The 19,760-nt window shown below is 41.6% G+C and overlaps 1 protein-coding gene across 2 annotated transcripts in view; it reads left to right on the top strand.

Moving 5' to 3' along the window:
* The window catches only part of znhit6 (zinc finger HIT-type containing 6), a 31,902-nt gene extending 15,866 nt beyond the window's left edge, over nucleotides 1-16,036 (top strand). The window contains exons 6-10 of one of the 2 annotated variants that reach the window (XM_070961214.1): nucleotides 3,456-3,524; nucleotides 3,816-3,896; nucleotides 6,480-6,560; nucleotides 13,212-13,336; nucleotides 15,190-16,036. In XM_070961214.1, the coding sequence (XP_070817315.1) occupies nucleotides 3,456-3,524; nucleotides 3,816-3,896; nucleotides 6,480-6,560; nucleotides 13,212-13,336; nucleotides 15,190-15,542 (709 nt within the window). In that variant the 3' untranslated portion in view covers nucleotides 15,543-16,036. The remainder of the gene's footprint in view (nucleotides 1-3,455; nucleotides 3,525-3,815; nucleotides 3,897-6,479; nucleotides 6,561-13,211; nucleotides 13,337-15,189) is intronic. The other variant, XM_070961215.1, reaches the window with a different exon arrangement.
* The last annotated feature ends 3,724 nt before the right edge of the window (nucleotides 16,037-19,760 follow it).

Below are 19,760 nucleotides of genomic sequence, written 5' to 3'. Positions count from 1 at the left end.
TATGGTGTTGAAAGCAGTTGTCCTGTATTGTAGGTGCTTCTGTTCTGACTTTTAACTTTTTTTTGCTGCTCTCTGCTTTTTCCTGACACTGAATGAGGGCACTTATCCCAGGTATGTGGTGTGGCCTTGCCTGAAATAACTGCATATATCTTTGGGCAAGCGCCTTTTCCAATGAAAGGGACATAGACATAGTTTCCATTTGCTGTAATGACAGAATAATGGCATCACACCTGGTACTCCATCCTCATTTGCCTACACGTACAAATGCATACACACCTGCACACGTATACACATGCACACACTGATGCGTCAAAGAAGAAACAGCCAAAACTGAGCAAGCACAAATTCCTCTGACTAAGGGGTTATAGAGGTGTGTGGTACCTCCCACAGTTGCGTAGGGAATCCCCTCCCAGCCCCTTGTCTTCACTTGGAACATGCCTGCTGCTGCCTTCACAACCCGCAGCTTTACCCCTACACCCTCCCCTTACAGCCAAGTGGAAATTCATAACCACCTTTCATTGGGTGTTCTGCCAGTTCTGCACATAATTCTTCACGTTTGAACTCCTCCTACCCATCCTCTTTCTGTTTTGAAGGAAAAAAAGAACATGCCCAACCACCCCTTCCTTGTATAATGGTACCATCTGGATCCGAAAAACAACCTCATAGGCGCTTGAACCATGCCTGCTGTCAAAAGACACATGGCACGGAGTTTAGCAGAATGTCGCATTTATACCTTTTCATTGTTTTTGTTTATTTGACCAGTTTTTTGCTGGGTTAGTTTAAGCCATGCAAGTACCTGTTAACAAGGACTGCACAGAATTGGCCCAAATAAAAGTCAGATAGAGGTTCAAATGTTGAGCCAGTCTGTCAAAGAGAATAAAAACATAAATTATGAAATGCTTGCTGTGGTTATTATGCAAATATGTGTGAAAACTAACACGTACATGTAATATGTAATATGTCATTTACATATATAACGTGTGAAATTCATTTGTCCAAATATGTATCTGTCATTCTCACCTCAAACTTCTTTGATGTGTCTCAATCTGAGCTGATGTAGCTGCACAGCATTATGGCTTGTGTCAGTCCTCAGAGGATGCATCATAATGACTTTGGTGACTTCTTGACCTGCTATGAAGCACCACCTCTAGAAAACATTCCTCTCCTGGTATTGATTAAAACCCTATAAACTAATGTGTGCTCATCAAAATTCCGTATTTACAAGCTTTTTCCATAAAAAAATCCCTTCATGCCTTGAAATGAACTTTGGTTTTTGAACTTTGGTGTTACACTACATCTTTGCCTTCATTTAGTATGTGCAGATCTATGAATATGCAAAGAGTGCCAGCCTCTATCTCCACCCACCCCTCCCTTGCCTGCAGCTCGAGCATGCTTGCTCACCTGTGACTCTGCTCATTAAACACACAAACGACGCTTTCTGAGCACCCTGAAGCAAAACTTCTCCCACGTATCAAATGCACTTGAATTACCTAACCTTATCTTGTTAACGCAATATGTGCACCTTATGAGGACGACCTTTATCATGACAAGGTTTTTAGTGAACAATCCCAAAGTCGTGTGAGGTTTTCTCTCCAAATTGCCATATTGAATGTAGCCATCATCTGATTCTACACCTTAGGTGTCTGTCAAACTGAGTGAAGCTTGCCATAACTTACTTTATCTCTCCAAGCCATATAAAACATCCTGTCAGCATTAGACCTGAATCGTCATGTTACTTGGCAGGCTAACATAATCTAGCAGACTACAGATTTGTTAGGACGCAGTGAACAAATAAAACACAAGAAAGGTAAAGTTATGGGTTGGCCAGCATGTTGAATTGTACTTGCTCACTTGGGTTTGTTTTCGTTGGACAACTGTTCTGTTGAGTTTTTTGTTGAGTTAAGGAGTTATGCAATTGATGGGCCCTGCTCTAAAGTAAATGATTGTTTTCATTACTGATTAATTAAGCCTATTTTTGCTATTATTCAATTATGTAAAACAGAGAAAAACAACAAGTCTTTGCAGTTGATGCTGGGGCCAGGTGTTTTAATGCCTCCATGCCACTGACAGCTGTGGCCAGAGCCATTATGTTTCTAGGTTGTCCGTCTCATTCTCAGCAGTGTATTATTTCAGACACTTCATCTTCATCTTCACCTAAAATGCTACTATGTCAAACATTAGCACGTAACCATATTAACTGCACATTATGTTAGTATAGTAAACATTATGAAATTACCACACATTAACGTATTTGCACAATGGATATAGATTTTTAGTCGTGCATGGGTATGAAACCACAAATTGTCCTGCTCTATTCTCAGAATGGCATAAGAATCAGTCCAAGGTAACTGTGCAGATTTGTTTTTTGATATGTCAAAAAAGATACAACAATCTGTATATCACAGATATCAAAAGAAACCTCCAAGCTGTGCTCTGACTCTCTCTTGGGGAGTACCGAGCCCTAATAACAAGGTCTCCCACATCTGCCTTACAATTATGCTTTGCCTCACATGTTTCATCTTCATCCCTCAGATCCATCAAGGCCCTTGGTGCTTCTACTCTGATGGAGAGTGGGTTGATGAATCAGCTCTACCCTATATATGGCACATTCTGTGGTCTTGGTCAACGCATGCCCTTGTAGTTAGGTTCAGCTCAGTATGTGGGGTATAAGACTCTAGAGAGTGGGACTTACTGATGTCTGTGCCAGTAGTCTCTACTCTGTTCCTGAGGAGCAGCAAAAAAATATACTTTCTATGTTTGTTTTGGTTTTATCTCCATTCCAGGCATCTTCGTCTGTAATGTCAGGTGTATTTTAATGTGTCATATTGGTTCATAGGCTGGCAAAATTCAAATGAGCGGCGAGACAGCAAGTTGCTAATTCATTACTATAAAAGAACAAATGAGGAATTACATCTTGTTATTCACATCTCCCAAACTGTTTGATATGATACATTTTGTTGGCTATTTCTGCATCATGATGACATTACTAGATATGAACACAGCAGCTGTTAGTGGATCAATGTTTGGTTGTAGAGCACGCCCAGCAACCCCCCAAAAAACTCAACCACGTTTAATAGTTACTGCCCAAAGCATTACCCCAGAAGAAGTCATCATTATTTGATATCCACCAGCTGGTGTCCTATTATTGAGTGTATATGTCATGGTTTCCATGGTGACACGGGTTTATTCATTTACACACACAGAGACACACACATACACACACAGTCACACAGATGGACAAGATTTTGCAAGTGGCCAGGCGTATTGTCTTGGACAGATTAATGCTGAATCCATTTTCTGCTCTGAATTCAAACAAAGGCATTTGTGTTTGACTGTGAAGGGAATACTGTGAGAGCACCGCTGACCTCATGTGTCTGTATTGAAAAACAGGCATCAAGCAACTACTGTTGTTGGTGAACTGAAACTAAAAATGAGTATTTCTTTGTCTCTTTTAGAGAAAAACTGTTCCTGTGGCATCTGAAGCTCATCTTCCCTCAGAGCAGCACAGAGTTCAGCCAGAGGAGGTGAGTTACACAACAATATTCCATTTCTTGAATAATATGCTCATCAGACTTCATTCTGAAGCACCATGGTTTTAGTGACTGAAAGCAAATCAGCAGTGCTGTTTCAGTACTCAGAAGGAGTGCTTGTTGCTGTAGCTGCACAGTCTGCAACTTGGCAAGAATGACCATTCAGATGTATATGTTTATCCAGGATAGTAAAAGCTACACAGACACATTATCCATTTGATTTTGATGTTGACATTTTCATATCTTCTCTCACAGTTGGTTTTTCTTTCACAATCTCTTATTTAGGGTGTCCGACAAGCAAACCTTGGAGCAGGTCTTGACCCCTTATATCCACCCTGTAGAGTCGGACCCCGTGACACGTCAAAAGTGAGTTTTGTCCCATTTAACACAGAAATTTCATGTGATATTCCTGTTTTATTTGTACAGACGCACCGATCCAAATTTTTCTCCCCTCATATAGATACCCCAAAGCATGCATAGTACCAATCTAATAGCAGTGCTCTTTCTTTTCCAAAATGTAAAAAATGTAAACCTCTCTGTGTAACACTGACTGAGATATGTAAGCCAGTGTGAGCCTGAAACTACAGATCATTTCTTAACTCAATTCCAAGAAAGTTGTGATGCTGTGCAAAATGTAAATAAAAGCAGAATGCAATGATCTGCAAATCCTTTTCTGCCTATATCCCATTGAGTACAGTACAAAGACAGTTTTTGTAAATATACACTCACTGTGTAAGACACTCGGTAAGCATTTGGGAACTGAGGATGTTAATTGTTTAAGTTTTAAAAGTGAAATTCGGTGCCATTCTAGCTCGATATATGCTGTTGGTTGTTTGTATTTACCAGGCCAGTTTGGAAACTGCTTCCATGTCCAACTGTGTCCATGTTTATGGCAGAGTAAGCAGTCAATTCACACAGATGAATTTAATGAATAGTGCTAGCTTGAGGTCTGCTGGGGGCTTTGCTGCAGGCCTTGTACTGGATTGAAAGCGGTGTCCATATTATTGGCAGTAAGTCCAAGGGCATTATTTAAAGTGTATGTAGCGTTGTCACCAGGTCTGTTTAGTTGCATTAAGTAAATTTATATCCTTGGACTAGAGTTCCTGCTTAATCCTGCGGCAAAGCTGTGAAACTTACATGCTTCTACTTAATATGTTGCGTTCAGTGTTAGAAATCCAACCACATACTTGTCTTGGTTCAGTCACTGGTCACATGAATAGAAATAGAAAACTTAAAGTGATAACAGACCCAGAAACCAACACCAGTTTTTGGTGTATGATTTGGAAGACCTGTAAGTTTAAGGATAAAGACATGCTCAGCCCACTGTTTTCTTGTGAGAATAGTTTAAATGGACAGTATTGTTCATGGCAGCGTCTGTGACGATGTGTTTAGTTACTGGATTCTCTTTGTCATACAAACTGGGAATGAGACTGGGGAAGATAAGGCTAACTGAAATGGTCGCTGCTGAAATGCAGCTACAGTGATATCTGGATTTACAAAACATAATATGATATCATGCACTCACCCTAATGTGATGCTGCTACATTCATTGGCTATTGCTTTGCATTGTTCTGGGAACATTACATAGCATATGAGCTTTTTGTGTTGTCTAAAGCTGTGATGTCAGGATCCAGACTGAGCGTCACTGCTGCATAGATGAATCAGATATTCATACACAGAAACACCTCTGACCTGTATTTCAGATTTGCTTCATGTCCTCACTGTTCATTTAAAAATACAGGCCATTTGTAGCCATGACTACAGCTCTGGTTTTGATGACCTGTATCAGGTCCACTGTCTCCTGCCTGACCAGAGCCCCTGTAATTGAGTTTGGCAGCAGTGTGTTTAAGCTTTATGCCTCAGTTGCAGACTAAGTACAAATCAGTCTGCATAGAAAAAGGTCAAGATGTAGATATAGCTCTTAAGAGACACAGGTTCACCAAGTATTTCATTTTCTCTTCTCCTCTCCACAACAATTTTCAAATGTATTTTCTATTTGTAATGAAAAGTAACTGTAGCAAGTGAACATGTATGAACAAGTTCAACAATCTGCTGATCTATTTCACCACACTTTGTCACAATTGTGCTTAACTTGCATGTGAGTATTTCTAATAGAGGAGATGAATAGGTGGAGTGGCTTCTTTTAATAGGTTCAATTTATCTCAGTGTACTGAAGGAGAAAATTCAGTTGGGGAATTGACAAAAGCTGTTACTCAAAGGTCATTTTCTATCTTTAATATCAACCAACTCAATCCAATTTATTCACACAGGATTTGGTTGGTGCTGTGCTCTGTCTAATTCCCACAATCCTGTTTCCTGCATTTATCTTTGTAATTTTGCTCTCACTTCACTTTCTTTTTAATTTCCCAGGCTCATGTGTCTCCCAACATGAACTGCAGTCTTTGAACAAGGCAGGCTCTTTCACTGCAGAACACTCAGTATTTCTAATCTGAACCTCGAACAGAACAGCTATCTGACTCCTCTGACCTAGCCTTTGTACTGATAACAGTCAGCAGTGAGCAGTCAACTGTAAAACCTACAGCGAGAGCATATTGTAGACTGGTGCACCTCTTTAGAATAGACACCTAACTTTGATTCAGTGCCAAGCATTTAGACACAGCATCTGCTCAGTCTACATTCAAATGAGTGGGGTTTAACTCTCAATGGCGCATTGGCTGGCTGTTTACTGTGGGCTCAGGTGCCAGGGTCATAGTACCGTGGAGGAGTGTCTCTTACCCACCAAGCCAGTACATCTATCAGTCAGCATTCCAGACAAGTGTATGTTTGGGTCTCTCCTGTGTTACACTCAATGAGCTCTTTGTGTTCTGACCTTTATGGTAACCACCTTAGGAAATTCTGCACAGTCTAAGTTTTGTTTTTTATTTGGTCACATTTTTTTAAGATTAGGTTGCGGTTGCATCTCTAACCTCCTGTGTTAATGTGTTTCAGGTTGAAGATGTATGTGCGCACTCCATTTGACCATGTGAAAGTCTTCATGAAAGCAGAGGGGAGAAAGGCTAACTCTGTGAGGTGAGTTTTACTACGTGTCACCCATCTCAGTTCCCGTTATCAATGTATGTGATTGATTCCTGTGGGGAATTTCTGGAATTGTGGGTGCAGGATCAATAGAGATCTGGATCTGAACAGGTTGCATTGAAGAAAGGCTTCCCCAACCACAGGGCTCCTTGCAACAACAATCACCTGATGTGGTTACTCACACGATTTCCATAGCATGTTCTAGACCTTTGAGATTTTGGGATATTGGGCTATTTGAGAGTAATTGACTCGACGAGACACTGTTTTCTTAACTACCTCAAGCACGTAGCAGGCAACACTGACATACACACTGACACAGACCGTCATTGCTCAGGCATCCTGTCTGTGTGACCGTGCTGACCGTTCGATTGGAGTTGCCAGTCATGACTGATTTATTCAGCATGTATGAAATCGACATAATTTGTTCATGAACATGACATCACAGACTTGTAAATTCCTGCGAGGCTACACAGATTTGGCAGGGGGGCCTTCAGGGGTTTTTCTCCTCCCCTTTTGACTCTGATTCCAACATTGAGACATGCCATTGACCAACTGCAACTCTGCAACTTTTATCTATGTACATCCTCCTCTCTCTCACACTCCGCTCTCAGTAGTTTCTGTCTTGTCTGTCTGTCTTGCTTTTTTTTCCTCCGAGGGTTCAGGGGATGGTGTTGATAGCACCCACTTGCCTCACCCACTTTTGGTTTTCTTTGGCTGTCCGCCATTTCCACTTAGTCATGGAGTGAATGATGATCCTCGGTGTTCATAATAATTCCACCCCTGGCCAGCGTGAAACGTCATGAAACCTCCCATCCCATCCTTCATTTTTGTCATGCACATATGCTCCTTTTGTTTTGCCTAATGGGCAGGGCTGCACACACTTTCTAAGCAAATAAATTATATTTTACGGCAGGAGATCGAGAGGAATTACCAAAAGATGAGTGTAGAGATGTGGCGTGTGAGCCAAGAGCTGTCAGGATATCACCGTTACTGTTACATGAAGTTGATGAAAGTTTGAAAGCTTTTAAATGAATCATTGTCTCTGATGCCACAACACCTTTAGAGTGTCACCCTCATAATGACAGTCATTCAGGTAGTTTATAACACTGCATAATTACAGTGTAATAATATATAAGGCTCACCCAGTCCAAAAGTTTCTGCAAATTTTTGCCCAAAAACCCAGATTTCTTAAAATGCCTCAATTGAGTTAAACAGATGGTCATTCAAATTTTACATTCCTAGATGTGTCAGATTCCTGCTGTTTGATGCTGCTCATTGTAGTTGATTTGTGAAAACAGTTCACATTATCCATCCATTCATTTTCTATACCGCCTGTCCCTTTCGGGGTTGCGGGGGGGGCTGGAGCCTATCCCAGCTGTCAACGGGCGAGAGGCGGGTTACACCTTGGACTGGTCGCCAGTTGATCGCAGGGCAACACACAAACAGCCATTCACACTCACACCTAGGGGCAATTTTAGAGTCACCAATTAATCTAATGAGCATGTTTTTGGTCTGTGGGAGGAAGCCGGAGTACCCGGAGAGAACCCACGCATGCACGGGAAGAACATGCAAACTTCACACAGAAAGACCCCGCCCGGGGATCGAACTGGCAACCTTCTTGTTGTGAGGCATGTGCACTACCTGCTGCGCACTACCTGCTGCGCCACCGTGCTGCCCCCAGTTCACATTATGCTTCTGCTAAAATAATATGAAGAGAAAAAACAGCAATGTGTTTGCTGAGTTATGTTTCAGATCAGGACAGTCCCAAGCAAAGAAAAAAGTCTGCCGTGTATTAAATGGTTGTATTACATCTTGTTCTTAATCAGAGGAATTAATAATCTTTTGCAGCTTGCCATAGTGACTCAATGTCCATGTTTAAGTTTTTTGCTAATATTCACTTAGTATATGTGGATGAAGACTTTATTACTCTGACACACAAACAAGGCACAACGGTGCCCCTTCATAATGTGACATAAATCTGCGACAGAGAGCAGGGATTATGAAAGGCTGATGAACCACAGGGGTTTGTCCACATTTTGTCATTTATGAAAAGTTCCCCTGCTTCGTGTAGATTTCCCTCCATCGGTAGCAGTGATGGTGTCCCAGTGGAGTTACCAGGACGCAACTGTGCAGATGTTTCATGGTTTTAGCACATGCCTCAATGCTCATGGGAGCAACACAGTGCTAAATAACTTGTGCACTGTGTAATATAGTGTAACAAAAGAAAGCTTAGTGTTACCTCTCTCTGCGCCTTCATTAAGAGCACACTGAACTGAAACTGTGGGATTATCCACATACCTGGGGTCTTTCAACCCAAAGCCTCACAGCTCTGAACTATTTTTTCTACTGGAAACTAACAATAATATGTAATAATACATAAAGACTGTCTGTGAAAAACCACTACTATTTTCTACCAGCTCTCTAAATGTAAAGTAGCTACTCCATGTTAGTGAGGGAGTGGTATCACATCAAATAGTCACGTCAGTGAAGAGGTACATATGCACAGGCATTTCCTGAGAAGTTTTTTAATTAAATGAGTCATAGTAGTTATCATCTTCCACAAAACAGTGTTCCCAGTTTTGAGAGAAAGATTTTCTAGATGAGTCCTAACAGCTATTATCCTGATAAAGTCACTGTCGTAAATCAGACTTCAGATAAAGAATGTTTTGACTTTAATGACTAACTCAGTGGCATAAATCTCTGTCTCTGTCTCCCACTCTCTCTCTCTCAGTAACCTTTTCCTGTCATATCTTAATAGCTCTGAGTATTGGGTGCATAATGAAGGACTGTTCAGTCCATAATTCGAGTGTTTATTGTCAACATTACATTGAGGATGGATGAATTGAGTAGAATTGAGTAGAGCAAAATTAGGATGCGTGTCCAAGTGGAAATTATCTTACATCAACCAGGTGCAGTTACATAACAGGACCAAAGGCACAGAATATAGCTCTAATAAGAAGAGAGGTCTCCTACAAACTGAGGTCACGTCCCATTTTAGGCGCCCCAAACAAGGTCAGAACGTTACAATCACAAAAGGGGCCTCTCCATTACAGTACAATACAGTCTTAGAAGAAAGCCCCTAATTTTGAGAGGTATCATTAATGTTATGAAGTAACATGGACAGCAGTGGTCATGGCTACTTTGAGGCTGTTTGCCAAGTCTAACACAAAGGGTATGACTGCATGTTTTTGTTATTGAATGTCTGCTGGAATATTAAGGCACTTTAATAAAGCAGCTCTTGTGCTAAACTAAACATAGCTGTGTAACCAGTCAACATTCTCTTACTGGAAATGAGACAGACTGTGCAGCAATAGACCCATTCAAGCCCTCCGGATATTTGTATGTGTTATTTTTTAATGTTTGTTTTTTTATTCATTCCACTGGATGCACTTCCTCCTTTCCCTTACATCTTCTTTTCCTCTCACCCAGCCGAGTCCCACAGATCATCTCTGCCTGTTGCCAGAAGTGGAGATGCTGTTTACTTTTGCTGCCAAAAAAGTAAACTTGCGTGTATGCACTCTTTTTAACCAGTGTTGTGGACCCATCACACAGTGATGCTTCTGTCCTGTCCAAGCAGTGTTTTCTCTCACATATTTGTGGCGAACCCTCTCCTTAGCCATCCTGAGCCTGCCGATCTGCTCTCCCTCAGCTTGCCCTAAAGCTATGCTGAAGTTTGTTTCTGTGCAACAGATGCTTCCTCAGGTCTCCTGCAATGCTGGACCAGTTCTCGGTATTTTTACTAAAATAGCAAGACATTAATAGCTGCAGATTGTATTGTGTAATAGTTCTGTGTCACAGTTGGATTGTGGTAATATTTCTACCTTATAAATTTGTGGTCATCCATATTTATTGAATGTGCTCAGCCTCAGCTGTACTTTATGATTATATGCCAGGATGCTTGAAATTAACTAGTTCAAACATTGACCCTCACACTGAGTCCAAAGGCAAATCTGATAAGTACTCTGTGTGCTAAATGTAAGGATGCTGATGTGCACCTCCATGCGCCACAAAAGCTACCATAATGTATCCACCACATTGTCATTTTCTAAACTTGTGACTGTTGGATTGTGTAATAGAAAATAAGTTTGGACATGCCATATTTTGGCGGACTGTTATTGTTGACACAACCCTGCATCTGGGACAGCGCAGCAGGCTCTTTGCGTGACGAAGTTAGACTGAGCTGCCAAAACAACATGAAGGGCAGCCTAACACTGGAACAGATATCCTGAGCAAAATGTGACGCTTGGTTTGCCAACCCCAGCTGGGTCACCAGGCCAAAGGGGTCTGATGTTGAAAGATCTGAAATCCCTCACAACCCCAGGAGCGTCACTGCTGATACATCCCAGTGCATCCAAGAGTCTTTCAACTGGATCATAGCAGCAAAGCCCCTGAGTAATGGTATATTTTGGAAGGAAAGGGTTGAAAAACAAAACATGTTACATTCTAATCATCATTCAAGTGTAAACCATAATTAGACTTTCAGCTGTGGAGAGGTAGAATTGTTTTCTTATCTGTCGAAGTAAAGCTAAAATATTTTGTTTTCGACTGGGCTCCTCTCATACAGCTCTGGTTGTAATGAGTAATGTGATGAGTTCAACACAGATTTTGGAAAAATCCAAAGTTGTCCATGATCTGCATACTATATGTTTGGCTCATGGATTTGATCTGCACATTCTCCAGTAAACTTTGGATTTTGTACATTTCAACTTTGGCATAAGTAGCATGTGCATCTTTTAAGGTCTGATCTGTGTGTTCACAACATTTAGAAATGAAGTCCTTTCCTGACATTACACAAGTACAAGTATCACTGAGGACACAGTATTAGTGACAACAACAGTTTAAAAAATGACATAAAGCATTACCAAACCAACCTGGAGGCCTTTTGCAGGCAGCAGCATGCAAAGAGTGTCCAAATTCAGCATGAACTGAAACAAGAACATTTTTCTCCCAGTACGTTACAGTGGGTCAGTTCAGAAAATAATGCTGCTACCAACAAGTAGACAGCCAAGGACATGTCCGATTTAGATTTTTTCAGTTCAACACTATTTGTTATTACAGCACTGCCCATTCAGTTTCTTTGTCCTTCCACCTTAGCACTGCTGTATCCTTGCTGATCGGTCTCAGCGGTGGAGGGGAAAACAAAAGGAACCTCCCTGAAGAGAACATCAGTCTTCCCCTGTGTTCTGTTCGTTCACTAGAACAGTATATAGAGACCAGATGTGTGCGTGTTCTTGGCTGAGTCATCCAGCCGTGTTTCTAGAAATGGCCAGAGCTTTTAACAATCCCATCGACACCACAGGGAGCTACATTCTGCTTTGCCGTCTACCCCTCTTTCAGTGTTGTTCACAAACACTTCTGTTTTAGTTTAGCTTGTATATTTACAAAAATAAAAAACATCCGTGAACATTAATTTATTACAAGTTAGACATAAAAACAAATGAAATGGAAGCTGTATTTGTCTGCTATGCACATTGCAGATGGGTGCAGTCCTTGTAGATATCCTGCTTTTGCTTGCCATAATATTTTCTTTAATGACTTTGGCCATACCAGCTTTAAAAATGGGTTTCACTGCTTAGCCTTTGACCCTATTAATCGTGCCTTTTCCTTTCTACCTTAGAATCCATGTTCCAAATATTGTGACCATCTTTACATAGGCTGTTTGTAGTCCTCTGGTGTGGAGATGTGCCAGAAATACCCTGCAACCAATTGTTGCACTGTGGCAAGAAATTTCCTGTGTGTTTTGGACCCGCAGGCTATTACTCTTTCCTTTATCCTGTCCTGCAGGAAGTGCCAGCACATATTGCTGTTTATTTGTAGGACCATGTGAAATGATGTTTAGCCCACCTAAGAGAAACTCTTCCAAGAGGGAGGGTTCTTGGAAGTTGGCCCGCCAACAGTAAAGACCTGTAAATGTTACATTATAGCAGAGTGCTTTGATTGGCTTTGGGAGTGGGTGTCTACCTGGGCAGTTCTCAGTCTTCTTGTGCTTTTAGCTAAACAAACAATAGCTCAATAATCTTCAGTCTGGCACAGGTTTTGACAGTTGGTAGGGATGGTGCCAGTTACTGTACGTATCCAAAATATATAATGCCTTGCATTTTGGTGATGACAGTTTAAGCTGGATGGTTCTGAATCAGTTGAGTATAGAAGCAAGCCATGACTCCCAAGAATCCAGTTAACCATTTAGTCTGGTGATTTATGACCATCCCTAATGCATGACAGGACTACTTAGAGAAAAGACTAGACTGATGTCATCGCATACAAAGAGCTAAAGGAGGGGTATGAGAGCTGCTTCATGTGCTTGTGAGAGATTTTGTTGATTCTCAGTAAAGTCAGTTTCCATCTCTTGAGATGAACACCAAGCAAGATTTTCAGCGTGCCAAGCCATGACTCAAATCTCTATCAATCCTCAAAAGATTCTCAGCCATCAGCATGCCACAGGCAGCTGGAAATAAAGAGCTACAGTTGCCAGTTAAAGAGATTCAACAACGAAACTTCACTCTGTGGGTGTTGCTACCTTTCACCTTAAAATTTGAAATTGCCTCCAATGTGGCTAATGTCACATAATTTACCCAGTATGCTGTGACTGAGTTGTCTCATAATCACATCTTTGTGTTTTTTGCACCTCACTTACATCTGAAACAGGTACCATGAGTTGGACATTCACAAGAGCCTGAGGGACAACCTGAGCTACAAAACACTGATAGAATATCCTGTGCTGCATGTCGTACTAAAAGATCATTGGAAGGACTATCCACTGAAAGGACCAGGTAAAAAACACCCTTGTCTAGCTTTACATGTCATGAATTTACTAATTCCTTCCCTGAAGCTAATTTCTCCAACATTATTAACCTACTGATTCTTCATTAGTGAGCTTAATGCAGCTTAATGCTTCCTTTTTCACCACGCTTTCTGTAATTAAACAAAGGGCTTGATTTATGACATGAATCAAAACCCCATGTAGCCCCAAAACGCCAACCCCTGTACACTTCTCCAATTCCAGCAGCACTGTATCATGTCCTGGTTTCTCCAGCTGAGACTTTAAGACTCCCTGTTCCCTTATTTTTCACTATGGCAACATGCTACCCCAACGGAAATGAGGGTGTTCTGCACAGCATCACACACACCAACTTAACCTCAGCAGCCACCGTGTCCAAAAAGAGGATCAAACACGGCTTACTGTTGAACAGTGACCTCATGAGTTGTGAAATGACAGAAGATGAGAAAACGGGAGATCAGCCTATGGCTTTTCTCACCTGTTTGTTGGGAACTTCCAGTGCCGGATGTTGAGGGCCAAGAGTCATGGCAGTGGTACTGCATATCATGGAAAAAGCGATTTGCTCACAGTTTGGTCAAACTGTGTATATCTCAGTAAGGTCAGTATGGTCACAAAAGACCACACTAACCTAGTATCATTATACTGTCAGACGGCCAGACTGGCTGAATGACGAATGAGGTCATTTTAGTCTGAAAACACACATACGCACACATACACACACTGTGTGTATGTGATAAGGCCTTGGTGCCATGCTGTTTTGCTATAATGTTAGTCATAAAAACATCCTGATAATTACACATGCCATGGCCTAGGAAGCTGGGCAGGAAGTGATAAAGCATAATCGGCCACTGTGGCAGCGGCACATCCAGCGAGGATAAAGTAATGCTGAGGGTCCCGCAGGCTCATGCAGTGTGCAGCAATCTGGTATTCTGGTTTAAACTACATTCAGCCAGTCAAGGCAGACTCTCTTTTTGTGCTCTTGTTGACCCTTAGCCAGCATCTACTTCATGACTATTAACCAAAAACTGGGGTTGCCGAAGTAACCTGGCAGGTTTCTAATGAAGGGATTAACACTAGAGAACACTGGATCTGTTCTCATGCTGTAAAATATTTGTTTATCAGTAGTGTTTGTCAGCAGTGAACTAAAGCAGGTCTGTATCTTTATTTATAGTTAGCTGAGAATGCACTCAAAACCAGGACTCAACGTTTGTTGATTTGCCTCAAATTTAATGTGGTCAAAAAATGGTGGAGCCTTTAAAATCTAAGCTGTGATCCGTGCCAAAGATAAGTGGTTAGTGGGAGACAGGCATAGCTTTTTAATTGTGTCTTGTTTTACAGCACAAAGCAGAAAAGCTGAATCACATTCATCTTTCATATTATGGGCTCAGCTGGATAACAAGTTTTTAGAGTATAGGCGAAATTCGTCGACAAAACGTGTCTGAGGTTTTAAGTGACTTTTCCTCAAATGGACTGTTGGGAGATCATGTTGGGGAGTAATTGCTTATAATTCACAATTATTGTTTTTATAGTCATTTATTCTGCAGCCATTCTTTCACACGTCCACCCTTCTTTATTGTGTAACTAATTGCTTGGCATTCTGCCTCATTCTGGAAACCAGCATAGAACCAAACCCTAGCGTCATCATTCCCGAGCTGTATGTGCTATCCCTGTCTTTCTCACTATGTCTCTTTAAGCATGACCTCAGCTGTGCTCTAACCAGCTAACTGTGCAACTGACCACTCTGATCACATGTGTAGATGTTTGTCCATGTAAAACTTTACAGTCACAACAGCCATGTTTAATTGTGTGTTTTTTCATACACAAATGGGGGTCATATTGTTTCAGCTGAACCAGCCTGCAGTAGTTTTACAACAAAGAACAAAGGGGTCGACCAAAAGAAGGAGGATGTGGTCCAAGTTTCACCATCAGTACAAGGCTCTTGCACCCCGAGGGGAGCCTCCATCTGGACAGTGACCCCAGAGACCAGCCCTGAAACTGAACCCCCACAAGAGAAAAGAGCCAAGAGAGAAGCAGGGGAGGAAGAGGCAGAGGACGGAGAGATTGTAGATAGTAGTGATGAAGAGGAGGAGAAGGAAGGAAATACTGAAGAAAAGACGTCATGTGGTGAGAGTTGTGATGGTGCCAAAAGCCCTGCTAACGACGCGGAGGTGATTAAAGATAAACCAGCAGACAGTTAATGTTGAAGCTGGTATTAATCCACACAGTGGCAGCCGCAGGGATCAGTGTTTAAATTAGGACATCACTGGGTTCACTGATGACAGTTCAGCTGCCAGAGAGAGCTGAGGTCAGCATGACTAAGGAGGATGCTGTGCAAGAGCTAGGGCCTGTTCACACCCATCACTGTCGTGATGGGAATGAGTCAGCTAATGCTGCTGACAGCTGTGGATTGGAATGATAATGGCCAGATGTTCAGGATGAAATGAATATGGAGGCAGACATATCTGACAGGAAGTCATCAATCTTGTGTCAGCATATAGTGGACCGATGCAGCCGGACAGTGTTTTCAGTTGTTTTAAACAGTTTGTTTAAAAAGGAAAGAACAATGGTTGGCTTGAATGTCTATCTTTGTGTCATTGTATATACATAGAATCATATCAATGTGAATTTTTTAATTTAGATTTAGCTGATCTGTCTGAAAGCATTCTTAAATAAAGACATTTTTGGAAACCTCTTTGTGTGTGGTACTGGTGCAAATAGGTGGTAGATGATGATAATAGTATCAGACCAAATTCCACAATATATATACACCTGCATCATTTTTAGGTCACCTCAGCAGTGTCAGTATCGGTGGATGACTATCTGCTGATCCTCTGAAATATTAACTGTTCTGGAGTTTTGATCATTTTTCACTCTCCAGCTGTTCATAGTGATCATATGATATGGTTGATAGCGCCATAGTGTGCACTTTGAATCTCAATTTTTAAATGAACATGGATGAGAAAGTCCAGAAAAAAGGAACTTTTCATGACAACTGGACTAAACTCCATGTGATGATAATCATGGGATGTGAGTGAAAGCTCCAGTATAGCTAATAAATGTGGTATAAAGTTTGTGAACAAATGGTTTTTAATGTTTGATATAATGTCCTGTGCTACCTTATGCATTTTTAACTATCAAAACTGAACTAAAGGGTATGTTGAAAAACACTCCAAATAAAAAAAAATATTCTTATTTTAAAGCTCAGCCGTTAAAGCAAAGTCTGAACACATTCCACTCAAAGTCCATATCTTTGTGTTTAACACCCATGAGGTAATGTGTCTCTCTGTTCACGATTTGTTTTAATTGTAAACTAAGGGAAACTGTGCCTCCGTCACCTTTGAAATTCAACAAATTTCTCCTTTCTCTTGAGCGTCAGTAAGACCATTAGTCTCATTTTTCCATCAGGTAATAAAAGTTAATGTTGACATGCTCGTTTTTCTGACACCTCTGGGGTGTCTCCCTGTGTGAATGTTCTTACGCATGTGGTGCCTCTACAGACTGTATTCTTACCTAATGTTAGTTTATTACGACAACAGAGTGCCAGTAATAACTGACAGTATGGCTCATTGGTGGGGCCTGTGTTTATATATGTGTTTTTATAACCTCTGCTAACCCCTTTTGGATGTTAACCCCTGTGGATGGGCGCTCTTTGATGTCTGGCCTCTGATGACGCATTTTCCACCCTTTTGCAGTCAGAAGCAATGATCTCACATCTGACTGCGCATCCCCTGGTGAGGGAGAATGCAGAGACCCCTCACTCATTTACTCCTTGTCATTAGTGCTATTTTAATGTCCATGTTCAAATTCTGCCATTTATTTTGGACTGTGTGCTCATGCAATATCCAGCTGGGTCTTCGTATAGTTTTTTAATAACCATCAGCCCAAAGCATTGCTTATTTTATTCTGCAGAGATGTTAAGTCTCGTGGCTTATTCTTGGAACTTATGTGTATGGTATTTGGAAAATATGTACAAAAACGGGCTGACAAGTTTTAACCAAACAACAGAATAGTTTGACATGTTAGGAAATATAAAGGTGAGATACCTTTCTCATGTCTGTCTGTTGAATACAAAGTTACAGCCAGCAGGTTGTTCATGTACAGTCATGGAAAAAATTATTAGACCATCCTGGTTTTCATAAATTTCTTGTTCATTTTAATGCCTGATACCACTAAAGGTATATTACCTGAAGAATACAATGAACACGACAAAAAAATTCAGCTGATTCCATAATACTTTATGTCCTATTTGACATGCTTAAGCTTAATTGTATTCCCAGGGTATATAAGAGGCCATTCATGTCATAAGAAGCACTGCACATTCAAAGGCCTCGAGTGGTTTCCTGCTTACATTCAAGCCGTAGCACAGCTCAGATGTTGTCAGCTCTCACATAATGCCTAAAACAAAAGAGTTATGTGAAGCCACAAAGGCAGCCATCTTGGCACTGCTGGAAATTGGCATGAGTGAGAGACAGGTAGCCAAAAAACTGAAGATCTCCAAGACAGCCGTTCGTTACACCAAGAAAAGCAAGCCGAACATGGTACTACCAAATTGCTAGCTGGTCAAGGCAGGAAACGTATTTCTACCCCTCGAGAGGACCATGCACTCATCCGTTCCTTTGTCAGGAATCGTTGTCAGACCTCCAGGGCACTGTCGAGAAATGTGACTTGTCCAGCAAGGACAGTTCGAAACCGACGTCTTGAAGCTGGTCTGAAGTCACACATGGCATGGAAGAAGCCCTTCATCAACGAAAGGCAGAGGAAGGCCCGGTTACTCTTTGCGAGGGATCACAAGGATTGGACTGTTGATGACTGGGCTAAGGTTCTCTTCAGTGATGAATCCAATTTTGAGTTGATGCCCACTCCAGCCAACTTACTGGTTAGGAGGAAGCCTGGAGAAGCCTACAAACCAGACTGTCTTGCCCCTACGGCAAAACATGGGGGTGGATCTGTGATGATCTGGGGTTGTTTCAGCATTGGTCGAACAGGGCAAGTGCAATTGTGTGAAGGGCGAATGAACCAGGTCATGTACAGGGATACTCTTGAAAACAGTCTTCTTCCATCAGCTGATGAACTCTTTCCTGCCTCGAATGACTGGATTTTCCAACAAGACAATGCCCCTTGCCACACGACAAGGTCAGTTAAAGCCTGGATGGAGAACCAGAACATTCGAACCATGCCTTGGCCTGCTCAATCACCAGATCTAAATCCCATTGTAAACCTGTGGAACATCATCAAACTCAAAATGAAGAACCACAAGCCCAAAAACAAAGCAAATTTGTTTGAATTCTTCCAACAGGAATGGGCTGCTGTGACAGAAGAACAATGTCAGAAGCTGGTGAAGATGCATGGCTGACAGGGGGCACGGTGGGACAGTGTCAACACTGTCGCCTCACAGCTAGAAGGTCCCGGGTTCGATTCCCACCTGGGGCGCTGAGGGCGTGTCCTCCGCCATGCCTTCGGTGCCTGCTGCCCTTATCGGGAGAGAAAAAATGGGCCTTTTTGGGGGATCCTCCATAAAAAAATAATAAAATAAAATAAACCCCCCCTCTAAAAACATGCATGAAGATCACCACCTGACCAATGGTGACAAACAAAGAAAAAACTGGGTCCCCGGGTGCCAATCGGATGGCAGCCCACCGCTCCTGGTCTGCCGCGGAGGAAGGACTAACAGGATGGGTCAAAAGCGGAGAGAAAATTTCACCAAGCACGGCGTGTGTGTCTACGAAATGCACGTACTATGTGGTGTGACAATAAAGGCTTCTTCTCCTTCTTCTTCTTCGGTCATCAGAAACAATGGTTATGCAATCAAGTACTAACTCCTGTGTGTATCATGTGACTATCAGGCAAAACATGGAATGCCTGAAAACACTGTTTTTGGCAGTACAATGCCATAGCTATTGATGTAAGAACTTAAGTGATTTTGGTTATTATCAAGAAAACCATGGAAAATGGCTCGATACCAGCTCTTAAATTAAACTCTTATGAGCTATTTTCATTGTTATCATTATATTTGTCCAAACAAATGTACCTTTAGTTGTACCAGGCATCAAAATGAACAAGAAATTGAAGAAAACAAGGGTGGTCTAAGAATTTTTTCCATGGCTGTAGCTTAGGGTAAACAGCTTGCCTGCCTCTGGCAAAGTTCACCCACCAGTACCAGAAATAGTCTCACACATACACTACAGTTGCATGTTTGCATGTGCTAAACAAACAACATATACGGTGTAAACTCGTGAGCTGTAGAGGATTTTGTGTTCTTCAGACAGAGCCAGGCTTGTTTCCACTGTTTTTGCTAAACTAAGCTAACCAGCTGCAGACTGCAGATTCATGTTTACTAGACAGATATGACAGTGTGAATAAAGTAAGAAGCATATTTCCCAAAATGTCAAACTATTCGTTTAAGCCAGCAGCAGAAA

The sequence above is a fragment of the Chaetodon trifascialis genome, chromosome 4 (genome assembly GCF_039877785.1).
Source record: "Chaetodon trifascialis isolate fChaTrf1 chromosome 4, fChaTrf1.hap1, whole genome shotgun sequence".
In the NCBI taxonomy this organism is placed as follows: Eukaryota; Metazoa; Chordata; class Actinopteri; order Chaetodontiformes; family Chaetodontidae; genus Chaetodon; species Chaetodon trifascialis.
This window is presented reverse-complemented; position numbering and strand designations above follow the sequence as displayed.